The sequence below is a fragment of the Canis lupus genome (assembly GCF_048164855.1).
Source record: "Canis lupus baileyi chromosome 5 unlocalized genomic scaffold, mCanLup2.hap1 SUPER_5_unloc_4, whole genome shotgun sequence".
Lineage (NCBI taxonomy): Eukaryota > Metazoa > Chordata > Mammalia > Carnivora > Canidae > Canis > Canis lupus.
In genome coordinates, this window is record NW_027326411.1 from 495,638 (window position 1) to 522,916 (window position 27,279).

The window sequence follows — 27,279 nt, forward strand, 5'->3', positions numbered from 1 at the left end:
CAGAGAGAGAAGCAAGCTCCATGCCGGGAGCCAGATGTGGGACTTGAACCTGGGACTCCAGGAACACACCCTGGGCTGAGGGCAGGAGCTCAACCTCTAAGCCACTCAGGTTTCCCAACCACGAACTACTTAGTATTAAGCATTCAATGTTCAGTTGAAGCTTATTTCTTTTATTTATTTATTTATTCTTTTTCTATTTTTGATTTCTACTAAGCTTTATTTACGTATTTTAGAGAGACAGCTTGTACATGCACAGTCTTGGGGGGTTGGGTGAGGGGAAGAGGGAGAGAGTATCTTAAACAGACTTGGTGCTGAGTGCCAGGGGAGCCCAGAATCCAAGGTGGGGCTGGATCCCACCACCCTGAGACAAAACCAAGGGTCACTCAACTGGCTACGCAACCCAGCTACCCTGAAACCTAGCTCTTTTCATTCAGAGTCCATCTCCTTAGTGACTCCTTAGTGACTCAGTGTTTTGTGTTGACATCTGGGATCCCATACCATTGATAGAAGAGAATCAAGCAAGTTTGTACAACCTGGAGAAAACCCTCGCCTTTATTGGAAAGTTCTTAAAGCTATATCCCTGAGAACTCTTATTTCTCAAGTATTAATGTTTGCTACAAAAAAAAAAAAGGAATTGTCAAATGGGGATGAGCAAATGTAAATGGAGTTCATTTGTGCTACATGTATAGTGCAGTTTTGAGTATTTCACAAACATAGATGATCATTGAATCTTTCTTTTGGGGCACAGTGTCTTCCTTCTTGCAAATTATGTATTCTTTGGAATATAATTGAAAAAACACTATTCCAGAGATATCCATTAAAATCAATAACAATATTTTAAATATTCACTACTATGTTTTAGAGAGTGGAGATACAGAGATTAAAAAAATCACCCCTGCCTTCGAGAAGCTCTTGGTTTAGATGGTGTGGAATAGAGTGTACCATGGTATATTATGTGAGAGAAGCAAAGATTCTTGGAGCCAGGCAATGTTTGAAGTGAGTTTGTAGAATGACTTCAGGTAATCTATGAAGAGGTAGTGGAGGTCTATTTTTTTTTAATTTTACTTTTTAAAAGGATTTTATGTTTTTGAGAGAGACAGAGAGCAAACAAGCAGGAGAGAGAGCACGAGTGGAGGGGAGGGGCAGAGGGAGAGGGAGAAGCTGACTCCTTGCTGCAGAGGGAGCCCAAGGTAGGGCTCCATCCTGAGACCCGGGGATCATGACCTGAGCTGATGAGCTGAAGGCAGATGCTTGACCAACTGAGCCACCCAGGCTCCCTGAGAAAGCAGTCTTTTAAAAAGAAGGAGCAGGTGGTGAAAACAGAGTGGTGAGAAGGAAGGGGCTAATTTTATTTTACTTTCTACAGTATATGTTTTAAGTTTAGCAGAATGTATAGAAATTTTAAAATTTAGCATGCAAATATGTAATTTTATAAATTATAAGTTGTTTTTTCACTTTTACAGGATGGCCTCACACCAGTTTTAGTTGCTCTAAATGAAAACAAAGAGCAAATGGTGAAATTTTTAGTAGGAAAAGGAGCACGTCTACTTTCAGGGGATACGGTTAAAAGGTAGAGTATTTTTTTGTTTTGTTTTTTAAACCTTACTATTTTGTCTTGAGTGGTAACAATTTCTCATGTCATAAATTTTATCTTAAGATGATTAAGTTATAGTCATATAGTGAAAAATGTCAGGATGTCATCTCTTAGGTAGAAAGCAATTTTTCTGACAGGCCAACATGAACAGTGTATAGCAGAATTCATATTTCTTTGTAATATTGATTGATGTCATTTGCAATAGTTTTTTTGCCATCGGATTTTATATTAAAAGGGTTTCATATTAATATTATTAGTTTTATAATGGGGACTCCCAACTTGTAGTTTACTTTATGACACAATTCTGGATATCTGAACTCTTTTATTAATATTTTTTAAGATTCTATTTCATACTTTAAAAGATATACAATAAGCATAAGTAGGAGTTGTTTTGTTTTTTTGGATGACACTTTGCTTTATTACTTTTTGTTGAAGAATACTGATGTTGTTAGATGATCCCGAAGTGGTTACCGTTAGCAGATACTCTGGGTTCATCAGTTTTTATACTTTTTCATGTCCAGTATGTTTTATCATTTTCATTTTTAATTGGAATGGATTGAAGGATGAAAGAGAACCTTAGGTGAATAGACTCTTCCTTTAATGAGGATAAATCATAGGTGAGTGATAAAGAGAAAAGAGATGGACTTTAGATTCACAGAAGACTAGGTTTAATTGTTAGCTTGTCTCCTTGCTGGGTATGTGACCTTGGAAACATTACTTACCATCACCAGATACATATCCTGATATGAAAAGGAGGATAATAATATATCCTTCAAGGGTGGTTGTGTGTAAATAATTATATATATATATATATATATATATATATATATATATATATATAATCATGTGATTTAGTGCCTACCACATGTTTAACTTAACATCACTAACTGCAACTATGACTGTTTTCTTATCATTAGTGTGAATATTACTGTTTTAAGCCTACAGATAGCTTTTATACCGACCTGGCCTCCAGGTGGTTTGGAGGTACACTGTACCAGTTTAAGGAAGAAATGGGGATTTTTAAAATGATTTTATTTATTTATTCATGAGAGACACACAAAGAGAGGCAGAGACACTGGCAGAGGGAGAAGCAGGATCCGGAACTCCAGGATCACGCCCTGAGCCAAAGGCAGACACTCAACCGCTGAGCCACCCAGATGTCACAAAATGGGGAATTTTTTTTAAAAAACCCTTCACCTATTCAGATCAGTGACCTCGGCATAGTTTCTTGTTCATCAGAGGGTTTTAAATTAGCAACTTCTACTATGATACCCAAGTGGAACCAGAGACTTCTTTTTTGTCCCTTCATTTTAGCCGTGGGGTTAATTTACAAAAATGAACACTTGGACATGTTAGTGGTCAATTCTGTAGCAACATGTGAGATATTACCCTGATGAAGTATATCAGATTAGGTGCTTAAATACTCTGAGTTCTTAAGGATGAAGTTATCTCTCTGTTATTTTAGAATAGCCCTTATGCTTGCTGTAAAATATGCTGTAAAAGATGAACCATGAAATATAGTCAGTCTTCTCTTTAGGAAGGTTTTCCTAAGATGTATATGGATGGACTGCAGAAGAATATGCTATTATTAATAGTATTAATATGTAAGTTTACATTAAAATGCTAGTTATTACTAGGATACCTGGGCGGCTCAGCGGTTGAGTGTCTGCCGTGGGCACAGGGCATGATCCCGGGGCCTGGGGATCGAGTCCCACGTCTGGCTCCCTGTGAGGAGTCTGGTTCTCCCTCTGCTGATGTCTCTGCCTCCTCTCTCTCTCTCTCTCTCTCTCTCTGTGTATGTGTGTGTCTCTCATGAATAAATAAGTAAAATCTTTTTTCAAAAATGAAAATAACTTAAAACATGCTAGATATTTCTCAACTGAGGTTTAAAATATAGTAAAATAGTGTTACTTCCTAGGTAACAGCTGAGAAGGTATAATTTGATTCAGCACTTTGGGGTGGCAGTGAGTTAGAGCCTATCATCACCCAGAAACCAAGCAAAAGGCTAGACTAGTTAGAAGTAGCAATGGGTGCAGGGTTCTTTATGTCAGGACTCTTGAGACCTTTATCCTTAGGGATCCTCACTGTATCTGTTTCATTCCAACTATAACCCTTCTGCATGGGGTTCACATAATGTTATACCTGGGTGCTTCTTAAAAAGATTTTATTTATTTATTTATTTATTTATTTATTTATTTATTTACTTATTTATTAATGAGAGCAAGCACAAGTGAGGCGGAGGGGTGGAGGGAGAGGGAGAAGCCGACACTCTGCTGAGCTGGGAGCCCAACACAGGGCTGGATCCTTGAGGCCATACCTGAACCAAAGGCAGATGGTTAACTGACTGAACTACCCACCTCAACGTCTGTTTTGACTAACTATTGTGTCCTAAGATGTTCAGTTTCATAGAAAACTTTATACTTTTCCTTGTGGGTTATCGCCTATACTTTCCCCCTTGAATTTCCCGAGAACCTAAGGGTTTCCCTAAGACCAGAGAGACAGTCCTCTTTCATAAGCCTTTTGGATGGAAAAAAGGACATGCTCATCATTCTGTGGTTTCCTTTGATTCTGTTCCTGCAACATTGCTGTTGAAACTGGTTCTGCAGTCCAGTCATGATTGACTTTTGCTCATAGGATGCCCTTGCTGATCCTCATTCGTCAGTCCTCATGGTGATCCACACTTAGAATTCAAACTTACAACCCTTTTTTGTTTATTACATATGCTTATATGCTCAGCTGCTATTCCAAAGCCACCGGCATGCTGTTCTGGCAGCTGGGCCTTCTGGCTTTAGCCCCATACACCCTTCCCTTCACACTCAAAAACCTTACGTGGAAACCATATATTAGCCCAGACCTTCATGATGAATTAACCTTCGAGGATTTTGTTTGTCTTTTCTGCTAGCAGACTTTAGTTAGGACCATTCTAAACTATTAAAGGAGTTCAAATAATACTACAAGAAGAGACTGGACTTTCCTTCCCCTTTGTTCCTACATCTGTACCCGAAGCCTGCTTTATTTTTTTAATTTTTTTAAGATTTTATTTTTATTTATTCATGAGAATACACAGAGAGGAGAGAGAGAGAGGCAGAGACACAGGCAGAGGGAGAAGCAGGCTCCATGCAGGGAGCCCGACATGGGACTCGATCCCGGGTCTCCAGGATCATGCCCTGGGCTGAAGGCCATGCTAAACCACTGAGCCACCCGGGCTGCCCCCCAAGCTTGCTTTAACTCCTGTGGAATACCTTTTTTATTAGGTCATGGAAGGTCTCATATTGCCCTTCCCAGAGTTGTGGGCATCACCTTGCCTGAGAGACCACGTTTTGGGTATAATACCTCATTAAATCCTCCTAACAGCCTTGTAATATAAGATGGTAAGATTCCTGTTTTATAGAGAAAGACTTTGAGTGGAAGAGAAGTGGCTGGTCTAAGAACAAAAAGCTGCTGGTTTTAGAGCTGGGACTTTGGGATTTGAGACACTTTCCATTATGGCAGGCTAACTCTTAGTTTACTGAGCAAAATGCCTTCAACTCATGACTGGTTCACCTTACTTTTGTTTCTCCTTTAATTATAATTACATACTTGATAAAAGTTTTTAGAACTAACAAATTTGAAGTACCTATTCGGGTAATTTAAGTTTTGATGTTAACCCTGATATTCTTTGAAAAATCTTAAGAATTTGATATATCTGGTAAATATTTTTCATATCAGTATTAAAAAAGTCTCATTGTTTATCACTCTTTCTTATACGTAGCAGTGACCAACTAATTTCTGAACATGAAGAAGAAATGAAACCTGAAAATTCTTCACAGAATCATGATCTAGGTATGATTTTTTAGAGTGAATTACTTATGGTGGTCCTAACATAGATGAAGTCAGAGTAAGGCAGTTTTGATCATGAAAAAGCAATGAAAACAAAACAAAACAAATCGGATGTGTAAATTGCATGGGTGTTTGGTTTCTTAATTTCTTTCTTAATAGTCTAGGATTCAGAATTTGAGAAGTTCTTTTTGGTAATTTAAAATATGAGGCAGTATTGTCTGAAAATAAATTCGTTATCTTAGTATTTTTTAGAATTTATTTCTTTATTCCTCAGAGACACACAGAGAGAGGCAAAGAGAGAGGCAGAGGGAGAAGCAGGCTCCATACGGATGCCTGATGTAGGACTCAATCCCAGAACCTGGGATCACAACCTCAACCAGTGAGCCATCCAGGTGCCCTCATTAGTTATGAGACTTAAAATCCTATGGGATAGCTTTGTGTAAATAAGGAAAAAAGATTTTCAAGTTAGTATGTTTTATGTTTCCTCTATAAACATGTTATAAAAATTACTGGTTATACAAATGGTATTTTGACTTTTACAAGTGGATTTCATTTAGTAAATATTATTATAGCGTGATTTGTCTCATTATCCTTAAAACTGGAACTCTGCAGTACCTTGCTGGTCCTTTACACAAATGGCAAACAATAAGAACTGCAAAACTTAGCTAGTGTGCAGAAAGACCAATGAGATTGCTTGATTTTTTAGGTGATGACCTATCCTACGGAAGCCTGTTGAGGAGCACAGGTTATTTTAGATGCTGTTGCATCAACACAATCTCACTATTAGTGACTTCACTTCTCTTAAGTCAGAATGTGATATGTTGACTTCATTAGAACAATGTTCTCTCCTGTTTGTTGCATAATACTGTAGTTTTTTGGAAATAAGATACTCTGTTATTAGTCAAAAGATGATCATAATAAATATTCAAAAAGGGCAACTTGGGCTCAACAAATTATAATAAAAGCACAAAAATGTTCGCAGTCACAAAGATGTTACCGTTGCTCCCCAGAGGTGGCACCTAGTGTGTTGCATGGTCTGAAATGTAGGAAGAAACCTTTGACTTAGTGGATCTCTATCACAGAAATTCTTTAGGTTGGCTTTGGTTTTGCAAGTTATAGGAAGCAAAGATGGAAGAGAGTTTTGGTCTTTCAAGGTGCTCATAATAGAATAGAGCTGTCTTTGTGTTGTGTTTTTTTTTTAAGATTTTAATTTATTTATTCATGAGAGACAGAGAGAGAGAGAGGCAGAGATATAGGCAGAGGGAGAAGCAGGCTCCAGGCAGGGAGCCCAACATGGGACTTGATCGGGGAAGTCGGGGATCAGGGCCTCAGCCAAAGGCAGACACTCAACCGCTGAGTCACCCAGGAGTCCCTGTCTCTTTTCCTGCTTGGCTAATTAGCAACAGCTTCAGGCATATTTTCACATGACAATATCCATGACCAGAAGAACTGTGTTTGTCTTTGTGTTTCTTTTATATAGGAAGAAAACTCAGCAGCTTGCAGTAAACTTCCCCTAACATTTTATAGGCTAGGTAACATGACTTGCTTGTTCCTAAACCAGTCACTGGTAAGTCAGGTACTGTGATTAGCTTAGAATAATCCTTTCTCCTTTTGCAGCTGGGGCGAGACCACATTCTTTGTGTATTGGGACACTAACTATCCAAATAAAGCTGTGGTTCTCCAGCAAGAATGAAGAATATGGAATGGCTGTTGGGGAGGGAGCCAGCAGGGATTGATAGGAGAATTTGAAATAGAAGAGTAATCAGATTAGATTTGAATTAGGGCCCTTTGGTTATGGCATAAAATGGGGATCACCAGGCTTTTCTTAAAAGGGCCAGATAGTGAATATTTTAGGCCCTGGGGTCTCACACTCTGCCATTGTCGTGTGAAAGTAGCCATAGCAATATGTATTGAAATAGATGTGACTGTGCTCCATTACAACTTTATTTACAGAACCAGATGGCAGGTTGGATTTGGCCTGTGGCCATAGTTTGCAGGCGTCTCGTGTGGAGGATAGATTGAAGAATACCAAGTTAAAGATACTGGAAGACAAAGGAAGCTTTTATTTCCTTAGCCAAGTATCAGTCCATTTTGAAATTTTCAGCCCTCTCTACTGAACAAGTCAGGAGGCTCAATTCATTCCATTTAAAATGTTGTTCTTGGGATCCCTGGGTGGCGCAGCGGTTTGGCGCCTGCCTTTGGCCCAGGGCGCGATCCTGGAGACCCGGGATCGAATCCCACGTCGGGCTCCCGGTGCATGGAGCCTGCTTCTCCCTCTGCCTATGTCTCTGCCTCTCTCTCTCTCTCTGTGTGACTATCATAAATAAATAAAGAAAAAAATATTTTAAAAAAATAAAAAAAATAAAATGTTCTTTTTCTAGGCCTTATGTCTTTCTCTAGAAAAGGTTTTGAGAAGAGTTTATTTATTTATTTGAAAGATAGCACAAGCGAGGTGGAAGGACAGAGGGAGAGAGAAAAGCAGACTCCCTGAGGGTCTCCACCCAGGACCCCAAGATTGTGACCAGAGCCGAGCCGAACTTTGTGATGAGGCATTTCATCCTGAACTTAGCAGTCTCTACTGAGGAGCTGGAGAGGTTCCGTTGTGTTCCAGCTAAATATGTATAGTCTGTTTTAACTGCTCCTAGTAGTGGAAGTCCAGGAAAATCATGCTATTTAAGTTTGCCATTGTCACTTTATGATAATGATTCTGCTAATGATACCATTTCCTGTCCGTCTCATAGGGTTTGGTTTGGTTACAATAATGGTCATTAGAAACATCCACTTGTATGTACCACATCCTGATAACTAGAATTCTTTCTTGCATTGGTAAATATAGAGGAGAAAATGAGATTTCTTAATGCATTAACTGCCTACCAATAGTACAATTAATATCCACTGTAGTGTGGTTTCCAGGTGTGGTCCCAAAGGAATACTTTTGAACAAGTCATCATCTGTCTTACAGTTTTAATATTCTGTATTTTTCTATTGTTGACTTAAAATGTATTTTCCTGCTTTCTTTACTAGTGGCTAAGAAGTCTGAAGAAGTCTCTTTAAGCAGGTAGGACTTTTATGGATTTTTTTAAAATGATGTGTTAACCAAGGAAGTGGAGAGGAAAGGATTTGTTGAGTGTTGTCTTCTGGGCTAGACACTGTATTATGTGCTTAATACGTCTTACTTATTACTTATTAGTCATTGCAATAGTTTCACCAAGGAGCTGTGCTGTTATAGCCTACTTTTTATTAACTAGTCAGCTGTAGTTCAGGGAGATGGATAAACTGACCCAGGATTCCATAGTTAATGAGTAGCAGACCCATGATTTGAATGTTAGCCTGCGTGGCTCCCACATACATGTTTTGCCCCTCAGCAGCACTGGAATTAAGATACAGATCTTAGATCATCCCAGATTGTCAAATTTCATTACATGTTAACTCTGATTTGGAGTTTTCTTAAGAACCAGGCAAGTCCAAGCATTTTCCTAATATATTTGACACAACTAGTGATAGCTAGAGGTAATTATTGCAGTGGTAACTAGTTTCTTGTTTTTACTGTCAAAGATTTTGGAGTGGATCTCAGTTACCTATGGCCACAGTACCATAGCTTTTACATAAGCAAGCCCTAATCAGGCAAGCTCTTAGATATAGTGACGTCTGCTCTCCTTGAGATGAATGATTTTTCTGAAAGTGAAGGATATGTAATCTAGGTATAGACCATGTAACGTTAATTAAATTTATCATCTATTTAGAGGGTATTTCTAAACAGTTGTCTATTTACTGACTTCTCAGTCTAATTTTCCCTTTAGGCTGGCACCCTTGATAAGTTCTGTGAAGCTTTTTCTTTTTTTGTAGACTTTTTTGCTTTTCTCCATGTCCTTTCTATACTCTTTTCTTGATTTTTTTAAACTTTCTTCTCCAATTTTCTTGCTGTTTCTTTTATTCCATTACTTTTTATCATTTCTGCAGCTAAGGATTCTCCATTTTTCTAAAGACAAAATGAAAAGCAGATAGAATTTCAGGGTTTTAAAGAATCTTAGAGATGTGTTAATCAAAATACTCTCTGATGCTGTAACCCATGTTTAACATCCTTACCAAGTGGTTGTTGAAGTGGAGAATTTAAAACTGAAAAGGGATTAAAGTGACTTACTTGAATTTGATAACTGACAGAAATGAGATTTAAATTTAGATTTTTTCCCTTTTCTCTCATCTTTGATTTAATAATATAAAGATAGGGAGTGGGTCTAGTGTACATGAGACGGGAATTAGCAGGAGAGGGCATGTTTCAAGAAGAACCACACTGGGTTGAATAGGAAAAAGAGTTTTAGAAATGATGACAGAATATTGGAGTTTATGACAAGGTAGACAAAGGTCAATTACACAAAGAAAGAACACAAGATATTGGTTGTTGTTTATAAAAGCATATTAAAATAGAGCGTTCAAAAAAAAATAAAATAAAATAAAATAGAGCGTTCAAGAGAGTCCTGAGCAGCATTTCTTTTTGTTGGTTTGTTTATTTATTTATTTATTTATTTATTTATTTATTTATTTTAATTTTTATTTATTTATGATAGTCACACACACAGAGAGAGAGAGAGAGAGAGAGAGAGAGGCAGAGACACAGGCAGAGGGAGAAGCAGGCTCCATGCACCGGGAGCCCAACATGGGATTCGATCCCGGTCTCCAGGATCGCACCCTGGGCCAAAGGCAGACACTAAAGCGCTGCGCCACCCAGGGATCCCTCTTTTTGTTGGTTTAATTGAAGGAACTAGCATACTTCAGGGTTTCTTTTCCTTTAAAAAAAGATTTTATTTATTCATGAGACAGAGAGAGAGAGAGAGAGAGAGAGAGGCAGAGATACAAGCAGAGGGAGAAGCAGGCTCCATGCAGGGAGCCTGACTTGGGACTCAAACCTGGGTCTCCAGGATCATGCCCTGGGCTGAAGGTGGCACTAAACCGCTGGGCTATCCGGCTGCCCTACTTCAGAGTTTCTGTTGAGAAACATTAAAATCAGTTGAACCACTGGCAAGAGTATTTACAGCAAATAGGAATGGGACATCATCGACTTCTACCCCACCTTACAGAAGGCGGGTTAGATCCTTTCAAATAATGGGGGGAATGGAGATTCTGAACTATGTAAATGTATGGCCCAAGGTCACAGGGTCTTGTGATCGCTCCACCTCTTTTCGTAATTCTCTGATGCCCTTCCCATGTATGTGTAGGGTTTGGTGGGGTAGGACTAGCTGTCAGATCAATAACGGAGCTTCATTTGGGTAGTTGGTAAGGTGCCTACATTGAGATGACTGCATGGATGACTCAGACTCCATTTAGCTGGTTCCCAGGAGCAGGAAATGGCTCCTATTCTTGGTCATTTGAGCCTTTCCTTGTTTTGGGAATCTGTGCCTTGGCAGGCTAAAGACTTAAACGTTGGAGAGTGCCACTGAGCCCTGCAGAGGAGTGATCCAGGAGTGGTAGCTCACAAAAAGAAAATATTAGGCAGTGTGTGGGTAAATAGAGGCACAGATATCAGGACTATTTGTATAGCAGTCTCTCTTCTTGGGTATCTGAGTGCCCTTGATGATTTTTAAGGTCTTGCTAGTTTATGTGGACGTAAATAAGGCAGGACTTGTGAAACTTGGATTTTATAATTTTTAATCTTTTAATCTCTTCGGGAATAGTATTCCAAGTAATAACATATAAATTTGTTCTTTAACATCTGTAGATAGTTCCTTTTCAAAATTTAAGTATAGTTGACACACCGTTATGTTGGTTTCATGTGTACAACATAGTGATTCAGCAGGTCTATGTTGTTACCCCATGCTTACCACAAGTGTAGCTACCATGTGTTACTGCATATTGCTCTTACAATTCTATTGACTATATTCCCTATGCTGTACTTTTATCCCTGTGACTTACTATACCTGGAATGCTGAACCTCCCACTTCCCTTCACCCATTTTTGTCTGTCCCCCACCCACTTCCCTTCTGGCAATACAGAATTCTCTGTACTTATGGGTCTGGTTCTGCTTTTTGGTTGTTTGTTCATTTGTTCTGCTTTTTTGATTCTACATATAAGTGAAATCATACAGTATTTGTCTATTTTGCTCTGACTTATTTCACTTGGCTTAATACCCTCCAGGTAATCCACATTGTTGCAAATGGTAAGGTTTCATTCTTTTTTATGGCTGAGTAATATTGCTCTGTGTGTGTGTGTGTGTGTGTGTGTGTGTGTGTGTGTGTGTTATACATCTGTTGATGGACATGGGTTACTTTCATATCTTGGCTGTTGTAAATAATGCTGCAGTAAACATTGGGGTACATATGTCTTTTCAAATTAGTGTTTTCTTTTTTGGGGGGTAAGTAAGTACCCAGTAGTGGATTACTGGATCATGTGGTATTTCTATTGGTACTTCTTCAAGGAAACTCCATTTTGTTTTTTACAGTGGCTGCCCCAATTTCTATCCTCATCACCAGCTCACGAGTATTCCTTAGTCTCTGCATCCTCACCAATATTTTTTAGTGTGTGTTTTTGATTCTAGCCATTCTGACAGGTGGAAGGTGATAATTCATGGTGGTTAACTTTTGTCCAGTTAGCTGTCAGACATTTCAGAGAATTCCTCACCTGTCACACTTAGTTATGGGAACTAAAACTGGGCCTTTACTGGGCATTTCACAGGTTAGGAGAGGTGAAAGCAAAATAGATAACTAAACCCTTTTTGAAAACAGAGGCCAAGGGGCGCCTGGCTGGCTCAGTCGGTTAAGCGACTGCCTTTGGCTTGGGTCATGATGTCAGGGTACTGGGATAGAGCCACATATAAGGCTCTCTGCTCAGCAGGGGCCCTGCTTCTTTCCCCTCCCTCCACCTGCCTCTCTGCCTACTGTGCACACACACACACTCTCTCTCTCTCTCTCAAATAAATAAATAAATAAATAAATAAATAAATAAATAAATAAATAAATAACATGTTAAAAAAATAACACAGAGGCCAAATTTTGAAAGACCTGTATTCTGAAAACATTGGTGAAAGCAATTGAGGATGACACAAAGACGTGGAAAGAATTCCATCTCATAGATTGGAAGAGCACCTATTGTTAAACTGTGTATAGGACCCAAAGCAATCTACAAATTTAATGCAATGCCTACTAAAATCCATCGACATGTTTCACAGAACTAGAGTAAGCAACACTAAATTTATATGGAACCACTGAAGACCTCAAATAGCCAAAGCAATATTGGAAAAAGAAAAACATAACTGGAGATATCTCTATGCTAGATTTCAAGTTATATTACAAAGCTGTAGTAATCAAAACGGCATAGTATTGGCATTAAATGGATACAAATATCAGTAGAATAGTATAGAAAATCCAGAAATAAACTATAATGATATGGCTAATTAATCTTTGACAAAGCAAGAAAGAATATCCAATGGTTTGAAAAGGCAGTCTCCTTCAATAAATGATGCTAGGAAAACTGAATGGGTATATAAAAGATTGAAACAGGACCACTTTCTTTCACCATTTACAAAAATAAATTCAAAATGGTTTAAAGATATAAATATATCACATGAAACCATTTTATCCTTGAAGAGAGCACAGGCAATGATCTCTCTGGTATTAGCTGTAGCCAGGTTTTTCTTTTTTTATGTCTCCTGAGGCAAGAGCAATAAAAGCAAAATAAACTGTTGGGGCTACATCAAAATCAAAAGCTTTTGCAGTGAAGGAATCAATCCACAAAACTAAAAGGCAACCTTACAGAATGGGAGAAGACATTTGCATATGACATATCTGATAAAGGTTAGTGTAAGAATCTAAAGAACTGATACATCTCAACACCCAAAACACAATCCAGGTCAAGAATGATCAGAATATATCAGACATTTTTCCAAAGAAGATGTCCAGTTGGCCAATAGATATATAAAAAGATGATCAGCATCACACGTCATCAGGGAAATGCAAATCAAAACTACAATGAGATAGCGCTGCACACCTGTCAGAATGGCTAAAATCAAAACCACAAGAAACAAGTGTAGTTGAGGATGTGGAGAAAAAGGAACCCTGTTGCACTTTTGGTGGAAGTGCAAACTGGGACAGCCACCATGGGAAACCGTATGGCGGTTCCTCAAAAAGTTAAAAACAAAACTAACAATCCAAGAGTTGCACTCCTGCGTATTTACCCAGATATGACAAACACACCAATTCAAAGGGATACATGCACTCATGTTTTTACTACAGCATTATTTGCAATCATCAGCCTAAGTGTGCATGTTGATGGATTAGTGAATAAAAAGTGGTGTGTGTATATATATATATATATATATATATACACACACACACACACACACACACACATATATATATATACACACACACACACACAATGGAATATTGTTCAGCCATTGAAAAGAATGACATCTTGTCATTTGCATGGTGAGAGCTAGAGCGTATTACGCTAAGCAGTGTAAGTCAGAGAAAGACAAATATGATTTCACTCCTAAGTAACATGTAAGAAACAAAATAAAAATAAGCGAAGGAGACAGAAAAGACAGATTTACCAAGAAGAAGACTGCTATAGAGAACAAACTGATGGTTACCAGGGGGGATGTTGGTAGGGGAATGGGTGAAATAGGAGATGGGAATTAAGGAATGCACTAGTCATGATGAGCACTGGGTGATGTATGGAATTACCAAATCATTATATTGTATATATGAAACTAATGTAACACTGTATGTTAAGGATACTAGAATTAAAAATAAAAGCTTAACCAAAACGAGGCTAAATTTTCGTATGTCAAGAAACTTCATTAATAAACAACTGACTTTGACTCGATTTTTCTTTTTAAAGAAATGAACTTGTCTTTGTTTTCTATTTTTGCTGTAAAGTCGTACCTGCAAAGCTGATACTGATGATTCAAGGCCTTCAAAACATGAGGACTTAAGTTCTGGTACCAAGGTAAAGTACTCTCTTGTAAAATTAATTTTCCTGCTCTGAGTTTAGTGTTGTGTATTATTTACTCTTAAAATATAAAGTGGCTTGCCTCTTGTCATTTTATGTTTTTTTAACTTTTTTTTATTGGAGTTCAATTTGCCAACATTTAGCATAACACCCAATGCTCATCCTGCCAAGTGACCCCCTCAGTGCCCATCACCCAGTCACCACAACCCCCCCCACCTCCCTTTCCACTACCCCTTATTCATTTCCCAGAGTTAGGTGTCTCTCATATTCTGTCACTCTCACTGATATTTTCACTCATTTTTTCTCCTCTCCCTATGTTCCCTTTCACCAATTCTTATATTCCCCAAATGAATGAGAACATATAATGTTTGTCCTTCTCAAATTGACTTATTTTGCTCAGCATAATACCCTCCAGTTCCATCCACGTCAAAGCAAATGGTGGGTGTTTGTCATTTCTAATGGCTGAGTAATATTCCATGGTATACATAGACCACATCTTCTTTATCCATTCATCTTTCGATGGGCACCGAGGCTCCTTCCACAGTTTGGCTATTGTGGACATTGCTGCTATAAATATTGGGGTGCAGGTGTCCTGCATTTCACTGCATCTGTAGCTTTGGGTAAATCCTCAGAAGTGCAATTGCTGGGTCATAGGGCAGTTCTATTGTTAACTCTTTGAGGAAACTCCACACAGTTTTCCAGGGTGGCTGTACCCGTTCAGATTGCTAACAACAGTGTGAGAGGGTTCCCCTTTCTCCACATCCTCTCCAACATTTGTTGTTTCCTGCTTTGTTAATTTTGCCCATTCTCACTGGTGGAAGATGATACCTCATTCTGGTTTTGATTTATATTTCCCTGATGGCCAGTGATCTGGAGTATTTTCTCATATGCTTGTTGGCCATGTCTGTGTCTTCCTCTGTGAAATTTCTGTCCATGTCTTTTGCCCAAAGCATGATTGGATTGTTTGTTTCTTTGCTGTTGAGTTTACTAAGTTCTTTATAGATCTTGGATACTAGCCCTTTATCTGATAGGTCATTTGCAAATAACTTCTTCCATTCTGTAGGGTGCCTTTTAGTTTTCTTGACTGTTTCTTTTGTTATGCAGAAGCTTCTTACCTTGATGAAGTCCCAATAATTCATTTTTGCTTTGGTTTTGCTTCCCTTCAGGGATGTATCTTGCAAGAAGTTGCCATGGCCAAGTTCAAAAAGGGTGTTGCCTGTGTTCTCCTCTAGGATTCTGATGGATTCCTGTCTCACATTTAGATCTTTCATCCATTTTGAGTTTATCTTTGTGTATGGTGTAAAAAAGTGGTCCAGTTTCATTCTTCTGCATGTGGCTATCCAATTTTCCCAGCACCATTTATTGAAGAGACTGTCTTTTTTCCAGTAGATAGTCTTTCCTGCTTTGTTGAATATTAGTTGACCATAAAGTTGAGAGTCCACTTGCGGATTCTGCATTCTGTTTCCATTGATCTATGTGTCTGTTTTGTGCCAGTACCACACTGTCTTGATGACCACAGCTTTGTAGTACATCCTGAAATCTGGCATTGTGATGCCCCCAGCTATGGTTTTCTTTTTTAATATTCCCCTAGCTATTTGGGGTCTTTTCTGATTTCACACAAATCTTAAGATGATTTGTTCCAACTCTCTGAAGAAGGTCCATAGTATGTTGATAGGGATTGCATTAAATGTGTAAATTGCCCTGGGTAGCATTGAAATTTTTCCAATCTGTGAGCATGGCATATTTTTCCATCTCTTTGGGTCTTCCTCAATTTCCTTCTGAAGTGTTCTGTAGTTTTGAGGGTGGAGACACTTTACCTCTTTGGTTATGTATATTCCTAGGTATCTTATGCTTTTGGGTGCAATTGTAATTGGGATTGACTCCTTCATTTCTCTTTCTTCAGTCTCATTGTTTGTGTATAGAAATGCACCTGATTTCTGGGCATTGATTTTGTATCCTGCCACAATGCCGAATTGCTGTATGATTTCTAGCAATCTTGGGGTGGAGTCTTTTGGGTTTTCTTTTTCTTTCTTTTTTTTAAGATTTTATTTATTCATTTATTTATGAGATACAGTGAGAGAGAGAGTCAGAGACACAGGCAGAGGGAGAAGCAGGCTCCACACAGGGAGCCGGACGCGGGACTCGATCCCGGGTCCCCAGGACCAGGCGCTGGGCCGAAGGAAGTGCTAAACCGCTGAGCCACCCAGGCTGCCCTCTTTTGGGTTTTCTATGCACAGTATCATGTCATCTGCAAAGAGGGAGAGTTTGACTTCCTCTTTGCCACTTTGAATGCCTTTTGTTTCTTTTTGTTGCCTGATTGCTGAGGCTAGGACTTCTGGTACTATGTTGAATAGCAGTGGTGAGAGTGGACATCCCTGTCTTGTTCCTGATCTTAGGGTTAAGGCTCCCAGTGTTTCCCCATTGAGAACGATATTTGCTGTGGGCTTTTCATAGATGGCTTTTAAGATGCTGAGGAATGTTCCCTCTATCCCTACACCCTGAAGAGTTTTGATCAGGAATGGATGCTGTATTTTGTCAAATGCTTTCTCTGCATCTATTGGGAGGATCATGTGGTTCTTGTTTTTTTTCTCTTGCTGATATGATGAATCACATTGATTGCTTTACAAGTGTTGAAGCAGCCTTGCATCCCGGGGATAAATCCCACTGGGTCATGGTGAATCATCTTCTTAATGTATTGTCGGATCCTGTTGGCTAGTATCTTGTTGAGAATTTTTGCGTCCGTGTTCATCAAGGTATTGGTCTATAATTCTCCTTTTTGGTGGGGTCTGTGTCTGCTTTTGCAATTAAGGTGATGCTGGCCTCATAGAACGACTTTGGAAGTACTCCATCCCTTTCTATCTTTCATAACAGCTTTAGTGGAATAGGTATGGTTTGTTCTTTAAACGTTTGATAGAATTCCCCTGGGAAGCCATCTGGCCCCGGACTTTTGTGTCTTGGTAGGTTTTTGATGACTGCTTCAGTTTCGTCCCTGGTTATTGGCCTGTTCAGGTTTTCTATGTCTTCCTGTTGCAGTTTTGTAGTTTGTGGTTTTCCAGGAATGCACCCATTTCTTCTCGATTGCCTAATTTATTGGCGTAAAGCTGCTCATACTAAGTTTTCAAAATCGTTTGTATTTCCTTGGTGTTGGTGGTGATCCCTCCTCTCTCGTTCATGATTTTATTTTATTTTATTTTATTATTATTTTTTTTAATTTTTATTTATTTATGATAGTCACAGAGAGAGAGAGAGAGAGAGAGAGACAGAGAGAGAGAGAGGGGCAGAGACACAGGCAGTGGGAGAAGCAGGCTCCATGCACCGGGAGCCCGACGTGGGATTCTATCCCGGGTCTCCAGGATCGTGCCCTGGGCCAAAGGCAGGTGCCAAACTGCTGCGCCACCCAGGGATCCCCTCGTTCATGATTTTATTAGTTTGGGTCTTCTCTCTCTTCTTTTTAATAAGTTTGGCTAATAATTTATCTGTCTTATTAATTAATTCTTTCAAAGAACCAACTCCTGATTTTGTTGATCTGTTCCCCAGTTCTTCTGGTCTCTATCTCATTGAGTTCTGCTCGAATATTTATTTATTGTCTTCTGCTGGGTGAAGGTTTCAGTTGCTGTTCCTTCTCCAGCTCCTTTAGGTGCAAGGTTAGCTTTTGCTTTGAGTTCTTTCCAGTTTGGGGACGGATGCTGGTCTTGCGATGTATTCCCCCCTCAGGACTGCTTTTGCTGTATCCCAAAGATTTTGAACGATTGTATCTTCATTCTCATAAGTTTCCAGGAATCTTTTTAATTCTTCTCTAATTTCCTGGTTGATCCTTTAATCGTTTAGAAGGATGGTCGTTAACCTCCACGTGTTTGAAATCCTTCCATATTTCTTCTTTTAGTGGTTTAGTTCTAGTTTCAAAGCATTATGGTCTGAAAATATATAGGGGGCAATCTATTATATAAATGTTACATTTATATATTAAACAGAGGCGGCTGTTCATTGTATATTCCTAACTATACATACATACATACACACACACACACACACACATACACACACATATAGTGTGGCCTGTGGAAAAATGGTTGTTAGTATTATTAATAATTAATAATTAATTAGTATTAACTAATAAGTTAATACTAACCTAACCATTTTTTCCACAGGCCTTTTTTAACTTACATTTTTCCCTGCCTTAAGATCATGCTTGATTGGTCACGTCTTATGTTTTTCTTTTTTTCTTCTTCTTCCTGCATTTTTTAAAGGTTTTATTTATTCATGACAGACACACACACACACACACACACACACACACACGCACACACACACAGAGAGAGGCAGAGACACAGGCAGAGGGAGAAGCAGGCTCCATACAGGGAGCCTGACATGGGACTCGATCCTGGGGCTCCAGGATCTCGCCCTGGGCCGAATGCAGACACTCAACCACTGAACCACCATGGCTGTCCCCCCTGCATTTTTTTGTACATGACTTTCCCGTACCCTACGTTTTCCTTACATGGGGGAAAAAAAAACAAAACACGTTTCTTTAGTGTCTGTTCTTTCAGTCCATCTCTTTCTATGTTTATTGTCAATATTTTTGATTATGCCTTTCTGTTGTCTGTGTGTGTCTGTGGTTTTCATTCCTGAATCATTACCCCACAAGCCTTATTATTTTTCTCACATTCCTGGAAGGAGCTGATGTTAGATAATCATTTGTCCTTAGCATTTTGACAAACAAAAGCAACTTAAACTGTTTGTAATGCCAACTTGCCCAAATAAATACTACTAGAAACTAAATTTTAATATTTTCTCTTATAAGAGATCGTCATGCAATTATAAATCATTCAAACACATTTGAAAAATTTTAAATATAATAAAATAATTAATTTTTAAAAATATTGTATTCATTTATTCATGAGAGAGTCAGAGACAGAGGCAGAGGGAGGAGAAGCAGGCTCCATGTAGGGAGCCTGATGTGGGACTCTGGGATCACACCCTGAGCCGAAGGCAGATGCTCAACCACTGAGCCACACAGGCGTCCCAATAATGACATTTCTTATTGTTAGTTTTTTTAAAAGATTTTATTTATTTAGTCATAGAGACAGAGAGAGAGGCAGAGACACAGGCAGAGGGAGAAGCAGGCATCATACAGAGAGCCTGATGTGGGACTCGATCCAGGGTCCCCAGGATCCCGCGCTGGGCTGCAGGCGGTGCTAAACCGCTGCGCCACCGGGGCTGCCCTTATTGTTAGTTTTTTTAATTTAAATTACCTAGGGATAGATTTTTATTTTAAGACATTTTGGTAAAGAAAGTATTAAAAAAAAATTTTTTTTTAAGATTTTTTTATTTATTCATGATAGACATAGGGAGAGAGAGGCAGAGACACAGGCAGAGGGAGAAGCAGGCTCCATGCAGGGAGCCTGACATGGGACTCGATCCCTGGTCTCCAGGAATCCCACCCTGGGCCAAAGGCAGGCGCTAAACCACTGAGCTACCCAGGGATCCCCTTTTTAAAATTTTTAAATTCAAATTAATTAACATATAGCGTATTATTAGTTTCAGAGGTAGAATTCAGTGATCCATCAGTTGCATACATCATCTAGTGCTTATTACTTCAAGAGCCCTCCTTAATTACCATCACCCAATTACCCCATTGCCCCAACCCTCTCCCCTCCAACAACCCTCAGTTTATTTCCTATGATTAAGAGTCTCTTACGGTTTGTCTCTCTCTCTGATTTTTATCTTATTTTTCCCTCTCTTCCGCTATGCACCTCCGTTTTGTTTCTTAAATTCCACATAGGATTGAAATCATATGGTATTTGTCTTTCTCTAACTTATTTCACTTAGTATAATACTCTTAAGTCCCATCTATGTTATTGCAAATGGCAAGATTTCATTCTTTAGGATGGCTGAGTAATATTCCATTGTATTTATACACACTGCATCTTCTTTATCCATTCATCTGTCAGTGGGCATCGGGCTTTTCTGTAGTTTGGCTATTGTGGTCATTGCTGCTTTAAACGTTGGGGTGCTGGTGCCCTTTCAAATCACTATGTTTGTATCTTTTGGATAAATACTGAGTACTGCGATTGCTGGGTCATAGGTTAGCTCTATTTTTTTCCCTAAATTTTTATTTATTTATGATAGTCACAGAGAGAGAGAGGGAGAGAGAGGCAGAGACATAGGCAGAGGGAGAAGCAGGCTCCATGCACCGGGAGCCCGACGTGGGATTCGATCCAGGGTCTCCAGGATCGCGCCCTGGGCCAAAGGCAGGCGCTAAACCGCTGCGCCACCCAGGGATCCCGGATAGCTCTATTTTTATTTAACTTTTTGAGGAAGACTTTGTATAATAATCAGGGGTAAGAAAAGTAACATTTTGGGACTATTAAATCTCTTATAATCTTCACCCCATGAGAAAATGTAGGTTAGTAAATGGCGGAACTGAGATTTGAATCTGTATTTGAATGATCTCCAAAACCTGTGTTCTTTTTGTAATGGTGTTCATTTGGTAATGGTGAATATTACAATTATTTTTACGAAATGTGATACTTGTAATCCTGAAAACTATCAATTTTTTTTCTAGACTGTCCCGAAACTAAACTTAAGAAAGCAAATGGCTGCTTTTCTGCGACCCAAGAGTAAGCTATTTGAAGATTTGTGTTTTTCACGGAGTTTTGTCCATTTTTGTGTTATTTAGTAATTCAAAGTTACAGATATCTTCATGTACTCTTTACTTTGTTTTTCACTAAATAGAAGCAAAATGTGGTCTTGTGAGCCAAGAAGATAGACCTTTATTTGCTGACAACAATTTTGCAAGGGAAGATAAGACTGAAACTCTCTGTAAACCATCCGTCAATGTCTCTGACTATTCTCCTCTTGCTTTTGTATCACCCGAAACTCCTCAAACGTCTTCAGCAATGCTTGGTGTTACAAAGGTAAGTTGTTTTGAACTTTGTCCCCCATGTTTTTTCACATACTATCCTCTTGATATCCTTATAATGAAAAGAATCTTAGGGAGAAATGGAAGCCCTCAAGAATATAAGAGAAAACAGTGTAATAACAACAGAGAAGTAAGTACTGGGTTGAGATTTATTACGGTTGGTGGGAATAAACAAATCTTAGGTGTGCCATTATGGAGGGAAAGAATTAGAAAGCAACTGGATAGAATAGCTAGATGGATGTGAAGATGAGGGGAGGGGTTGTGGGGTAAGAATTCATTTAATAAGGATGAGATGAATGTAAAGATAAGAGAGTTTAGAGAGATTATTATTAAAAACACAGCAGTAGTGAGGCTAAGGTAGAACAGATGCTGTATATTATAAAATGCGGTAGAAATTATTTTAAATGCAAGTTAATAAAAGGCAATACAAAACATGCTCAGATTCTTCAGAATGACAGCTGGTTTTTATGAAGAACTGGGAGGAAATTTTACCCTTTTAAGTTTAATAAAGTATGATAGCCTATATTTAATTTAGCAAGAGTTGTGTTTATACATAGTACAAAGTGAAGTCTGTTTTAAGCCATAATCAGATTTATTATGAGTTTTGAACTTTGGCTGTTGTCTTTCTTGTGGTTTCTAATTAAACTTACTGTGTGGTATAATCTTGGTCGACTTTATATCTTTTGAGAATAGAGAGGACGTAAATAAACATTTTAGTTTTTTCATTAATTAAAACTGAATTTTTTTCTTAGGTAAGTGAGGTTCTTAATCTCTATCCATTAAATGAAAAAAATAAATTTTAAGCTGCAAGATTCTTAAAAAATATAAAAACTATTTTCTGGATTCTGATGCATCTTTTTTTAAATATAAGCTTAGAATAGAGACACATGTCAAATGAATAAACTCATGATTTATCATTTTTTTATAAGATGATTTATCATTATAGAATCGTAAGGAAGGAAAAGTTGCCCGTAGAGTATACAATATTATTTGTAGAAGGATGACCTTTACTTTCTCAAAGATCTCCAACAGTGGATACATTTTACGTTATCTCGGGAAACTTTAGTCTTCATAGTTGTTATATTTTGTATTTTGTATTTTTTAATTTTGTATTTTATTTGTAATTTTTTATTGGAATTCAGTTTGTTAACATATACCATAACACCCAGTGCTCATCCTGCCAAGTGACTCCCTCAGTGCCCATAACCCACTCACCCCAACCCCCTGCCCGCTTCCCCTTGCACTACACCTTGGTCATTTCCCAGGGTGAGGTGTCTCTCATGTTTTGTCACTCTCACTGATATTTTCACTCAATTTCTCTATTTCCCTTTATTCCCTTTCACTAATTTTTATATTCCCCAAATGAATGAGACCATGTAATGTTTGTCCTTTAAAGACTGACACATTTCACTCAGCATAATACCGTCCAGGTCCCTCCACCTCAAAGCAAATGGTGGGTATTTGTCGTTTCTAATGGCTGAGTAATATTCCATTGTATACATAGACCACATCTTCTTTATCCATTCGTCTTTCGATGGACACCGAGGCTCCTTCCACAGTTAGTCTATTGTGAACATTGCTGCAAGAAACATCGGGGTGCGGGTGTCCTGGCATTTCACTGCATCTGTATCTTTGGGGTAATCCCCAGCAGTGCAATTGCTGGGTCGTAGGACAGATCTATTGTTAACTCTTTGAGGAACCTCCACACAGTTCTCCAGAGTGGCTGTGCCAGTTCCCACTCCCAGCAACAGTGCAAGAGGGTTCCCCTTTCTCCACATCCTCTCCAACATTTGTTGTTTCCTGCCTTGTTAATTTTGCCCATTCTCACTGGTGGGAGGTGGTATCCCATTGTGGTTTTGATTTGTACTTCCCTGGTGGCCAGTGATGCAGAGCATTTTCTCATGTGCTTGTTGGCCATGTCTATGTCTTCCTCTGTGAAATTTCTGTCCATGTCTTTTGCCCATAGCATGATTGGATTGTTGTTTCTTTGAGTTTACTAAGTTCTTTATAGATCTTGGATACTAGCCCTTTATCTGATAGGTCATTTGCAAATACCTTCTCCCATTCTGTAGGTTGCCTTTTAGTTATGTTGACTGTTTCTTTTGCTGTGCAGAAGCTTCTTACCTTGATGAAGTCCCAATAATTCACTTTTGCTTTGCTTTCTCTTCCCTTCAGGGATGTATCTTGCAAGAAGTTGCTGTGGCCAAGTTCAAAAAGGGTGTTGCCTGTGTTCTCCTCTAGGATTCTGATGGATTCCTGTCTCACATTCAGATCTTTCATCCATTTTGAGTTTTTCTTTGTGTATGGCATAAGAGAATGGTCCAGTTTCATTCTTCTGCATGTGGCTGTCCAATTTTCCCAGCACCATTTATTGAAGAGACTGTCTTTTTTCCAGTGGATAGTCTTTCCTGCTTTGCCGACTATTATTTGAGCATAGAGTTGAGGGCCCACTTCTGGATTCTCCATTCTGTTTCCATTGATCTATGTGTCTGTTTTTGTGCCAGTACCTCACTGTCTTGATGACCACAGCTTTGTAGTACAACCTGAAATCTGGCATTGTGATGCCCCCAGCTATGGTTTTCTTTTTTAATATTCCCCTAGCTATTTGGGGTCTTTTCTGATTCCACAGAGATCTTAAGATGATTTGTTCCAACTTTCTGAAGAAAGTCCATAGTATGTTGATAGGGATTGCATTAAGTGTGTAAATTGCCCTGGGTACCATTGACATTTTCCCAATATTCATTCTGCCAATCCATGAGCATGGTATATGTTTCCATCTCTTTGTGTCTTCCTCAATTTCCTTCAGAAGTGTTCTGTAGTTTTGAGGGTAGAAACCCTTTACCTCTTTGGTTATGTATATTCCTTGTTACCTTATGCTTTTGGGTGCAATTGTAATTGGGATTGACTCCTTCATTTCTCTTTCTTCAGTCTCATTGTTAGTGTATAGAAATGCCACTGTTTTCTGGGCATTGATTTTGTATCCTGCCACACTGCCAAATGGCTGTGAGTTCTAGCAGTCTTGGGGTGGAGTCTCTTGGGTTTTCTAGCTGCATTATGATGTCATCTGCAAAGAGGGAGAGTTTGACTTCCTCTTTGCCAGTTTGAATGTCTTTTATTTCTTTTTGTTGCCTGATTGCCGAGGCTAGGACTTCTGGTACTATGTTGAATAGCAATGGTGAGAGTGGACATCCCTGTCTTGTTCCTGATCTTAGGGGATAGGCTCCCAGTGTTTCCCCATTGAGAACGATATTTTCGTAGATGGCTTTTAAGATGCTGAGGAATGTTCCCTCTATCCCTACACTCTGAAGAGTTTTGATCAGGAATGGATGTTGTATTTTGTCAAATGCTTTCTCTGCATCTATTGGGAGGATCATGTGGTTCTTGGTTCTTTCTCTTGCTGATATGATGAATCACATTGATTGCTTTACAAGTGTTGAAGCAGCCTTGCATCCCGGGGATAAATCCCACTGGGTCATGGTGAATCATCTTCTTAATGTATTGTCGGATCCTGTTGGCTAGTATCTTGTTGAGAATTTTTGCGTCCGTGTTCATCAGGGTATTGGTCTATAATTCTCCTTTTTGGTGGGGTCTGTGTCTGGTTTTGCAATTAAGGTGATGCTGGCCTCATAGAACGACTTTGGAAGTACTCCATCCCTTTCTATCTTTCATAACAGCTTTAGTGGAATAGGTATGGTTTGTTCTTTAAACGTTTGATAGAATTCCCCTGGGAAGCCATCTGGCCCCGGACTTTTGTGTCTTGGTAGGTTTTTGATGACTGCTTCAGTTTCGTCCCTGGTTATTGGCCTGTTCAGGTTTTCTATGTCTTCCTGTTGCAGTTTTGTAGTTTGTGGTTTTCCAGGAATGCACCCATTTCTTCTCGATTGCCTAATTTATTGGCGTAAAGCTGCTCATACTAAGTTTTCAAAATCGTTTGTATTTCCTTGGTGTTGGTGGTGATCCCTCCCTCTCGTTCATGATTTTATTAATTTGGGTCTTCTCTCTCTTCTTTTTAATAAGTTTGGCTAATAGTTTATCTGTCTTATTAATTCTTTCAAAGAACCAACTCCTGGTTTTTGTTGATCTGTTCCACAGTTCTTCTGGTCTCTATCTCATTGAGTTCTGCTCGAATCTTTATTAATTGTCTTCTGCTGGTTGAAGGTTTCCGTTGCTGTTCCTTCTCCAGCTCCTTTAGGTGCAAGGTTAGCTTTTGCATTGAGTTCTTTCCAGTTTGGGGACGGATGCTGGTCTTGCGATGTATTTCCCCCTCAGGACTGCTTTTGCTGTTCCCAAAGATTTTGAACGGTTGTATCTTCATTCTCATTAGTTTCCAGGAATCTTTTTAATTCTTCTCTAATTTTCTGGTTGACCCTTTAATCGTTTAGCAGGATGGTGTTAACCTCCACGTGTTTGAAATCCTTCCATATTTCTTCTTGTGGTTTAGTTCTAGTTTCAAAGCATTATGGTCTGAAAATATGTAGGGGACAATCCCAATCTTTTGGTATCGTTTAAGACCTGATTTGTGACCCAGTATGTGGCCTATTCTGGAGAAAGTTCCATGTGCACTTGAGAAGAATGTGTATTCAGTTGCGTCTGGTTGTAAATTTCTGTAAATATCTGTGAAATCCATCTGGTCCAGTGTATCATTTAAAGCGCTTGTTTCTTTGGAGATGTTGTACTTAGGAGACCTATCGAGTGTCGAAAGCACTAGATTGAAGTCACCAAGTATATGTGTATTATTATCTAAGTATGTCCTAACATTGGTTATTAATTGTTATACTTGGCAGTTCCTGCATTTGGGGCATACATATTCATGATTGTTAGGTCGTCTTTTTGGAGAGATCCTTTAGTATGATAGAGTGTCCCTCTTCATCTCCTACTACCTTCTTGGGATAAAGTTTAACAGACTCCTTTTTTTCTTTTAGGATTTATTTATTTACTTACTTACTTATTTATTTACTTATTTATTTGAGTGTGTGAGCAGGGTGAAGGGGGTAGAGGGAGAGAGAAAGGGAGAGAAGCAAACTCCCCAGTGAGGGTGGAGCCTGAAGCGGAGCTCAATCCCATGATCAGGAGATCATGAACTGAACTGCAATCAAGAGATGGAGGCCCAACTAACTGTGCCACTCAGGCATCTCCTCTACATTAAAAAAAAAAAAAAATTTTTTTTTTTTTTTTTTTTTTTAGATTTTATTTGACACCAAGAGAGAGAACACAAATGGGAGCAGGTGTGGGAGGGAAAGGGAGAAGCACACTCCTGGCGGAGCACGAAGCCTGATGCACGGGTCTTGATCCTAGATCCCGGGGATCATGACCTGAGCCAAAGGCAGATGTTTAACTGACTGAGCCACCCAGGTGTCCACGTGTGTGTGTGTGTGTGTGTGTGTGTGTGTGTGTATACACATATATGTGTTTGTTTAATCATCATTCTCAGGTGTTTTTGTTGAATCAAACCTTTACATTTTGTTTAATAAAGGATGATATATTTTGACACATACGACTTTTATCATGTAGGTAGCATAGATTTTCAGCAAACCTTCAGTATTTGACTCTAAGGGAGAAAACTGATGTTTGAGGTGAAAAATAAAATCTAGAGATATCCTCCTTTAAAATAAAAATTAGCTAAGCGCCTCATCCCCAATTAAGGTATTAAATTACTGTGCCAAAGTCACACTTTTAGCATAGCTGATTAATAAACTTGTTGGGTCATTTATTTGATTCAGCATCAAGGAATTGTATCATCTCTTTGATGCTAGGTAATGCCACTTTAGGAACTTTGGACAAATCATGTAATCTTTTTTGGTTTTATTCCCATTATCAATAGAAAATGGGATTAAAGTTGATAATTATTTTTATACCCTCTAGCTATAAAATTTTATGGTTATGGAATGTGAAATTTGGGGAGCATTACTCATTTCCCAAAATTCGACACTAATATCAGTTTTGCTCCTTTTATGTTGTGGTGAACTTTGGTTCACATATTTTAATGAACACTGTGACTTTT

General features: G+C 38.8%; 1 protein-coding gene across 6 annotated transcripts in view; it reads left to right on the plus strand.

Annotated features, from left to right (window-relative positions):
• LOC140629427 (ankyrin repeat domain-containing protein 26-like) overlaps positions 1-27,279 on the plus strand; it is a 171,683-nt gene that overhangs the window by 40,658 nt on the left and 103,746 nt on the right. For all 6 annotated transcript variants that reach the window (XM_072818898.1, XM_072818893.1, XM_072818895.1 and 3 more), the window contains exons 10-15: positions 1,464-1,570; positions 5,346-5,416; positions 8,438-8,471; positions 14,284-14,353; positions 20,922-20,976; positions 21,092-21,273. In XM_072818898.1, coding sequence (XP_072674999.1) covers positions 1,464-1,570; positions 5,346-5,416; positions 8,438-8,471; positions 14,284-14,353; positions 20,922-20,976; positions 21,092-21,273 — 519 coding nt within the window. The remainder of the gene's footprint in view (positions 1-1,463; positions 1,571-5,345; positions 5,417-8,437; positions 8,472-14,283; positions 14,354-20,921; positions 20,977-21,091; positions 21,274-27,279) is intronic.